This window comes from Volvox carteri (genome assembly GCF_000143455.1).
Source record: "Volvox carteri f. nagariensis unplaced genomic scaffold VOLCAscaffold_1, whole genome shotgun sequence".
Classification (NCBI taxonomy): Eukaryota; Viridiplantae; Chlorophyta; class Chlorophyceae; order Chlamydomonadales; family Volvocaceae; genus Volvox; species Volvox carteri.
The window spans coordinates 5,818,932-5,827,927 of record NW_003307545.1 but is presented as its reverse complement, the minus strand read 5'-3'; the positions used below and the strand labels follow the sequence as shown (position 1 = coordinate 5,827,927).

Here is an 8,996-nt window from a genome sequence, read left to right as displayed (position 1 = left end):
GCCTTCTTCGCGTTGGCAGCACCGGTAACCATCGGCAAATGATGATCCTTGACGTTCTTGATGAGCAGATTGATGACCTTCCGTGACTGTCGAATCTGCGCCTCGTTGCACGGCTCGGCGAGCAGGGATTGCTCAAGCCCAAGCTCCATGCACATCGCGCTAAATCGAATTTGCCAGGTAGAGTAGTTGTTGAGATCCAGCGACTCATCAAGCTTGTCCTTAACCATTGTTGATGAGGGATAGAAATAACAATTGGGCGATAACTGTCGGCGCTAAACGGGGCTCATAACCTATTGGAGAATTGGCGACGGTGACGGCTAACGCTGATTGTTATTCCGGAAGGATTGCCGGTGGCGAAGATATTTAGCACGATAAACTGTTACAAGTAATGTAAAGAGTATTATTAGCGTTCGGCAGGACTTGAGGAGATTCCTGGTAGGAATACCGATCGTTGTGAGATAAACTAATAGGCGCAGTCACCGCCCTAAATACCGGCGCAGCGGAAAACTCGTACATTCCGCGATCTAACTGCACGTACATTCCGCGATCTCACTGCGCCGTCCAGACGGTGCCCTAATGTCTATCACTTAGCTACCGGATATGCATCGGTAGCCCCATAAGGTTCTGGGGTAAGTCTTCCCCATTAGTCAGGCGCAGACCCGGGGTCAAATCCCCTGGTCGACAACCACACGAGTTGGGAGAGGACCGTTTCCTCAACAGAGTCTTCATGCACACAGGTCCTAAGCCGGAAGTTAAGAGTAAAAGATAGTAGTAGTATGCAGGATAATGCGGGTACGTTGTACAGATCAGCTAGGGGTCATGTAGGGGTAGACCAGGCAGAAGGAACACAAAGGGGGGCGAGAAGAAGACCAGGGAAGTAATAACACTGAAGTCAAGATCAGCGCAGTAGTTACACGATTGGCTGAGGTAAAGAGGAAAGGGCAGGCAGGGGAAGGGAGGAGGCCCCAAGCGGGGGGAGGCAGGCAACCACCCTGAGGGTAGGTGGGCCACAGTGAGGGCAATGATCAAGTTGGTGGGAGCAGACAAGAGGCAGGCGGCAAGAGGGTTATGGGGAGGGTGAAGTGTTGGGAGGCATTGACTGTGGGGTTGGATGCAGGGAGGGGAAGAGATCAAGCGATGTTCAGCCTCCTAACCTGATGACACGTGATATGTGGTCGCAGGCAAAGGATTGGTTACAGTGGACCTTTCAGGGTCACTCTACATCTCTACCCTGGCGGACTCCTGGTGATGCACTACTCTTACCCTTGAAAGGAGGCAGAGTTGCAGCTGCCGGCATGGCACAATGATCATTGCCCCCACAATGATTTGCAGACAGTACCTGCATCCGGACTCCTCTCTACATAGCCTGTCTTCTGGCAGCAGAAACAGCGGATTCCCCACTATTTTTGGGCGGGGCCCCAGCGCGAAGCGCCCAGGGGGGCCCCGACCTGTAGGATTGCCCATGTCCGTGTGTGTGTGTGTGTGTGTGTGTGTGTGTGTCTGTAACGGACCAAACATAACATCTCGCCTGGCTGAAACGCGTTATAGGTACTGTACAGCATTCTCTATTGCAAGGTATCTCGCATGTAGCCAACAAAAATTGTAAGAGCGCAAACAAGTTTGGCTGCCTCAATTGACCGAGGCCAAAGTCACATCAACGTCTCTCGCGCTAAATTTCATCTCAAAAGGTACCGCGTATCTCATATTTGAATTCTTAGATGACGGCGTATGATAACTCGAACTCCCAGGCCTTGAGTGTGTAACGGACCAAACATAATATTTCACCCGGCTGAAACGCGTTATCGGTACTATACAGCATTCTCTATTGCAAGGTATCTCGCATGTAGCTAAGAAAGACCGTATGAGCACAAACAAGTTTAGCTGCCTCCATTCACCGACCTCAAAAGTCACATCAACGCCTCTCGCGCTAAATTTCATCCCGAAAGCTGCCGCGTATCTCACAATGGAATTCTGAGATGACGGCGTATGATAACTCGAACACCCAGCTTGTGTTACCATTTGCCGGCATGGGCAATCCGACTTGCCACCAGCAGGCCAACATAATTTGCTTCATTTCTCTATGAAATACACAAGCTGCTTGTTTGTACATTTACTTTGGCCAATGCTCGGGGCCTCCGGAGACTTGCGGTGTGCCCCGATGAAGCTCGCGGCTGTGGGGCGGATTGCTGAGGCCGCTGGCGCTTCGGGGATAAACATCACAGACAGCACCGTAATTCACCTAGCTTTCGTTACCATTTGCCCGCACGGGCATTCCGACTTGCGGTCTGCCGCACTGTCCATGCCGCATGCACCCGGGATGGATGCGATTCGCATGGAGCCCGCAGGCGGTGCTGACGATTCCGCCGGTGCAAGCTTAGCTCCCACACCATCATCACTGCTGCAATACAGCACATCTCCCACCGCGTTGACACTACCCATCAATTGTCACACGTGCTGCGCTAGCTACCGGCCTGTACCGATGCAGGGGGGGGGCCCGCCCTTTTTCCGGCTTCGAGGAAGCCGACACCCGACTTGTCCAAGGGTAGGCTACACGCCCAACTGGCAGCCACGAGTGCCTCATACCCCCAAAAAACACCAAAAGCCTTTCATGCAGATCCATCGAATCCACCAGATCCAGCCACCAGTAGCACCACAAGCAATGGTCCTGACGTCGGCCTCATGGAAGCACATTGTAATTGCCTGGGGGGCCTATGGGCCCTAGTTGCTGAACCAAGATTCCGACCACCCCAAAGCCCAGCCCTGCCCAGCCCAGCCCAGACCTGGTTCAGTCTGTAGGTCCGTAACCCAGCAGTGACATGACCAGGCGCTCCTCCCTGGCCAATGCTGCCCAGCGGGCCCCACTGCCACTCAGCCAGTACCTCTGAAACTCCCCACGAGCCGCCTCTGGCAGCAGCTGCCGCCCCAGGCCTGCCAAGCTGCTCAGCACCAGTGCCACGTCCGCGGGATGTAGCTGACGTGAAGAGGGATGGCCAACCAGCATGGAACCCCCACCACCGCCACCACCAGCCCCTGCCCCTTCCTGCACCTCTCCATACCCTGCCCTGCTGCAGCCAGCCACATCAGCCTCCCACACCCCTTTTGCTATTCTGTTTCCCTCCCACGCCCCCTGCTTCTGATGTTCCTGTAGCCCCTCCTGCGGCTCCCCCTCTTCCTGTCTGCTGGCAGTGGGGACAGTTATGTTGGTGGGGTTGAGGTGCTGTTGCAGGGCAGCCACCAAGCTGTCCAGCCACTTCCCCTCCACCGCGGCCTGCTTTCCCTCTGGCCCTAATGGTGCTAGCTTCAGTACTGACCATGCCCATGTGAGCTGGGTGGCTTCTCCTGCTGGTGGTAGTATCCAGCACTCCAGACCAGCTTGGCAAGCGTAGCTGGATCCATGGTGGAGGAGGGCCCAACTCCCTGCCTCAGCAGGGCTGGCAGTTGGTCCTGGAGTGTAGCAGCTGGGAGGTGGGTCAGGCCACATGCAGCGGCTTGGACCAGCGTGACAGCCAGCTGGGAGGGCAGGAAGGCATTCCAGTTGACCTGCAACAGCACACATAACACACAGAAGTTAAGGCCTTGCTTCTGTTCCTGGACGATCTGGGTTCAATTCTGCCTGTCGACCTCTCGGGTGTTTGAGAGATGTTGAAATAGGAGGTGACCTCCCATCTAGTGTAGGACGTAATATTATCAACTTACGAATTGACTTGGAACTAAGTTGAGGCGCAGTTGATCCGTTATATTTGGTTGGATCTGGTGGTTAGTTGCTGAACCCAACGAATACATTCTGAAATCGGATGGGGTGAATGGATTAGGGTGCCCCTCTCGCAGGGGAGAGCAGGGACTGCCTCGGGAAAGGGGGCCGCTGGTGAAGCTTAACCACCCTGTAACAACATACATACACCACAACAGAGATCAAAGCCCACTAGGAAGAGATACGATGCAGAGGCGAGAAGAGGATGACAAAAACAAATTAAGGAAACAACTGCAGCCCTCACAAGTTGCAAACTGTTTAAGTCGAAAGAAAAATAAAAATAAAAACTAAAGGTGAAATGAAGGAAAGGGCAGGCAACGCAAGGTAAAAGAGTTAGAGGCCATGGAACCTAGCTTCCAGTCCCACCTGCAATGCATGTGCAAAATTGTCCAGCCAGCCCTCCGAGGGCCTGTAACTGAGAGCCGCCAGGGAGCAGGCCACATGCTCTAGTTGGCGGGGGGTGAAGGACGCCATGTCCGCCTTCGTGGCAGCCGCCATGCGGTGCTGTATTCGGGGGTGGGGAGAATAGTGGGACTGGGTGAAGGCAAACATGACGGTTATGAGGCTGTCTGCATTCAGCTCGTCTAGCCGCTGGAGGGTCAGCTCCTGGAGGGGGAAGATGGGGAGGGGAGAAGATGAACACAACGGGAGGAGAGGACGAAGGAAGCGATAAAGAGGTTTCATTGCGGCATAGAGGTGCAGATGCTGGTGTGAACTTGTGTGCGTTTGAGCATGGGTGATCTTGAGGGGAGAAGGCAGATACTGGACTGCAGTAGCTGGCCTCTGGAAAAGGCCTCCCGAGATGCTGGTCAAGCACTTCTTGCGTATTTATAGTTGATATGTGTGCCGTACTGTGTACCAGCTACTACATTCCTCCCCCTTTGAAGGGATCCATCTCGGGTCCTTATGAACATATATACACCACCCTGTGCCTACCATCGCCGATCCTCGGGCTATGAGTGAGCAGTTCATGCCACGTTATATGTGCCGGCTTCACATGCGCCCAGCTGTCTTCCCAGACAACTGCAACTACATTTTGAACACGCATTGACAGTCATCTATATCCCGATATCTACTTCTTGAGCTTCGTTTGGGGTTGGTCTGGCGACTTCAGGATCGTATATATGTTTGAGAATTCGAAGCATATATTAGTAGCTGGCCGCTGAAAACGGTCCCCCAATCGCTCTGCACGTATCTGTAGTTGATATATATATAGTTGTATCAGGAGGGAGGCAAGGGCCGCAATAGAGGCTGCAAATACATCTTTTGGTCAAGGCACTAATTAACTAATTAGCATCTCGAGAGGCCTTTCCAGTGGCCAGCTACTACATATCGAGATCTCGTGAAAGTTCACTATCCTGAATTCACCGGTTTGACCCCGTGCATCCACACATGTTGGATTTCGGGTCCAAGCGGTTAATTGCACGTGAAGTCGTGTGATAAGTAGCTGTGGTTGTGGAGAGGCCTTTCCAGCTGCCAGCTACTACAGAAGGTATGGCCCCCTGTCCCACACATCATACAGCAAGCAAGTATATGTGGGGTTAATTTAGTTTAGGAAGCTGCGGACCTCCCCTACCTTAGCATTATATCGCCTGTGCCTTTAAAGGCGATATACTGTGTAAGGTAGTGTCACAAAGTTTTGTGTCACAAATATGTGACAAAAAACTCTTTATAGCTGACTAAACACCTGGGAAACTGATTTGGGAAAGATATCGCAAAATACGGCATGGTTATGTTGTATCACATCATGTTGTACGTCTTTCTTGGGAAAGAACCGATCTGTGGATTTCTTCAGGGCCCCGTGATATCCAGGATGTTACAGGTTACGGACAAAAGTACATACATAGGTATGGACAAGAATACGAGGGTTTTAGGGTTTTAGGGTTTTAGGGTTTTACTTAGGGTGAAATCTCCTGCAGTCGTGAATGAGATAGGGGAAGTTGTGAGACTCCTATTCACTGCAGTAAAGGACAAGGATCATGCTGAATACAGTGTAAAGGCGTTATGTTATCGCCTTGTTAGCCTTGTTTCAAATATGAGGGAGAACTCGCCACCCCTTAGGCGAGAACACCATCATTCTACTGAGCAATATGCAGCCTAAGGTTGTATTTTCAGAATTACAAATAGTGGACAACAATGGGGTAAGTTTTACATTGGAAGGCACCGAAAGTCTGTTTTCTAACTTATAACTGAACAAAGCATCATGTGGAGCAGGTGTCCAGGAGCTTAGATGATTACATGAACACCAAAGTTAAACCTGAGTACTTCAGTGATTACCTTAGGCAGGGTGGGGACAAACACGTCGACGACACAATAAAAGTAACCCAACTGGCCGGTAACCCAACTGGCCGGTAACACAGCTGACCAGTAACCCAACTGACCGGTAACCCAACTGACCAGTAACCCAACTGACCGGTTAATGTGTCTTTAACGATCAGTAACCGGTCGGTTCGGTTAATGATCCCGGCAGTGTTTAAAATGGTCAGAAACCGATGAGTTTATGCCATAGGGTGATCCTTTGCAACACAGCTGCAAGTAGGCAGCTTCCCTAGGCGGCTGGGGCGCCTGGACAGTTCTGGATGGCAAACCAATTGTGGCCCGAGGCAGCTGGCAGCCCAACGTTAGCGGGATGGGGTCCACACTGCAGGAGTTCTGTGCCATCCTTTTAACATTTCTAACATCATCAACAAAGGGCTCAGCGAAAGCTGATAACTTGTACATGGCCGCCTGCAAGCTGCACGAATTCTGCTATACTATGGTACAACACTATATGTTGGTGCATGAACACTATGGTACAACACCACACACGGTGCGGCACTGCAGCCAACTTGAAGTCTCCTGCCGCCTAGGCTTCACTGGTGAGCGGATATCTCTTTGGTCTGCAGTGTAAGGGCCCTTGGCAGCTGGTCTCCCTGCTCCCTGTCTCTACTATTCTTTGCACGGTCAGTCAGCATGCTCAAGTGGGCAGAGCCCTGAGAATACGGAGACAGGAGCACAGAATTGTTGACTTCATACAATGGAGTGAAGTGATTGGAGTCTCTAAGTCTGGTTCAGTGTGACTGCCCTACAACCGTATTAGAATGGCGCGTATAATTTGCTTCAGCTCCTTCGTTACAGACATTCTGCCTTTCACTCAGTAGAGCTTAGCTTGTAGCTGACAGTTTCCCGCCCACCTTCCCCCCTTGGGGGTTGCTATCTCTTCTTTTATCCCCCCCTTTCTTTTCCCTTCTCCACCGGTCAGTCCCAGACACCTCCACACCAGGCTTGGCCAGTTTTTTTAATTAATATATTCCTTAAATGAAATAAACAGGCCATTTTGGCCTTTGGAAAAACGGAATGAATTGAGGCTGATCCGTACATTTTCATTCCTCCAGCCAAAAACGAAGATTCCTGCCAGATTGCTCCATAGTGTGCAGAACTTAGTATTATCAATCATGTAATAGATATGAGGGGCCGTAAGAAGGTCAAGCCCGTGAGTCAACGCGGCATAGCAGAATGTATGACTGGTCCTCACATAGCCAAACATGCAAAAGGCAACGACTTGAACGTCGAACAAACACCAAAACAGCAAGATAAGCCTGAAAATTTTCCTGGTAAAGGCGTTTGGGACGGCACTGCTGTTGTCGGTAATGCATCGGCAATGGTGTTGCTGCCAGCGGCAACCAATGACACTGGCGCCATTACCCCTGCCTTCCATGGCGGGCGTGATCAGCCTAAGCGCAAGCTGTCACCCAATCAGCTCGACAACAACAACAGTGAATGCGGTGAGGCTGGCGATCCATTTCAGGCGCCCAACCTGAGCGCTCGCAGTGCCAAGCGGGCTCAGACACAGCACATCCACAAGGGCCAGAGTGACAGTGTATGGCGGGACAAGCAGAAAGAGAACCCCTACAGATGGCAGTCTGCCTGGGCCGCCAGGTATCCTGGGCCCGGCCTGTGCATGCTGACGTGGACGCTGGAGAAGTGCATGACCAAGTTTGCTGCATCCCCTGCATGTTGATGAAGGAGAGCGACTACCTGGCCATGTGCCGGGCAGCTACCCTCGACAAGCACGTGATGTCTGAAGTGCACAAGACGTCAGTGGAGCATGAACAGAGCCAGAAGGCGCGCCTGGCACTCCAGCAGCAGCGGAACACAACCCTGCCACAGCTCTACACCCCGGGCAACACAGAGGAAGAGAAGGCCAAGCACCAGCAGCTCATCCAGCTCTTCTGGCAGCTTATTCAGGGGCTGCCCATCAGGGACTTCATGGCTTCTAAGGAGGTGTTCGAGGCGCTGTCCATCCCACACATGAGCAGCTCGCACTGGAGTGGCTTCTCAGCCTGGAACCTCGCTGAGGCGCTTGAGTGGGGTAGGACAAGGTCCGGGAGCTTGTGTGGAGCACATGATTCATTTCGCTGAGCATGGACGAGTGCGTGGGCATCGACAAGAATTCGTGCCTCTACCTGCACATGTACGTCATAGATGCACAGTGGAGCCACTCCTGATCGATGTGAGTTTTAACGGGTGGATAGGCTGCCGGGAATGGGGGTTTGCCGCATTTGTCTTGTTCTCCACAAGTTGTAACATCATTCCTCACAAGTTCCTATCTTCTGAACTTGTGTCCACTTTAAGTACATTGGCCATCCCTGCATCCCCGCAGTTGGTGTATGTACAGGTGCACCAGACGCTGAGAACATCACACAGTTGGTGCTGGATACACTGAATGTGGAGGACGGCCTCGGGGAGGAGGATTTGGCGCACAAGCTTGTAGCGGTCAGCACTGACGGTGCAAGCGTGATGACGGGCGTGCACAATGGGGTGTCAGCAAGGCTCAGCCAGACCGCGCTGTTCCTGCTGAGCATCCAGTGCATGGCACACTGCACAGACCTCGCCATTGCCATGCTGGAAAACACCCCGGTCGTCAAGATGATTGTGAGTGTTATCAAGGATGTTTAACTACTTCTCGGGCAGTGCTAAGCCTGTGAGCATGTTCGAGGATGTGGCCAAGGCTGCAGGAACGGGTGGCAACTGGCTGAAGTGCATTGTAAAAACAAGTTTGCCGTATGCACGTGTTTTGTTCGATGCTACAGTCGTATGATGCGACAAGGTGGATCTGTGCACAAGAGCCGGCAGCCTCCCTACTGGCCGAGTACCCAGTGCTGCTGCCGCTGTTCTGTGAGGAGGACGAGAAGCTGTATAACACAATACGGGACACCCGCCTGTATGTCTCAATGCACATGCTGATGCCCGCTCTGGTCACCAT

General features: G+C 52.3%; 1 protein-coding gene across 1 annotated transcript; it reads right to left on the bottom strand.

Annotated features, from left to right (window-relative positions):
- Window positions 1-2,785: 2,785 nt before the first annotated feature.
- Window positions 2,786-4,357, bottom strand: VOLCADRAFT_115881 (uncharacterized protein; the record flags this gene model as incomplete). Its single annotated transcript, XM_002945916.1, has 3 exons — window positions 2,786-3,306; window positions 3,363-3,540; window positions 4,118-4,357. Coding segments are annotated over 3 exons (939 nt in total), but the record flags the coding sequence as incomplete, so codon positions are not given.
- Window positions 4,358-8,996: the final 4,639 nt, after the last annotated feature.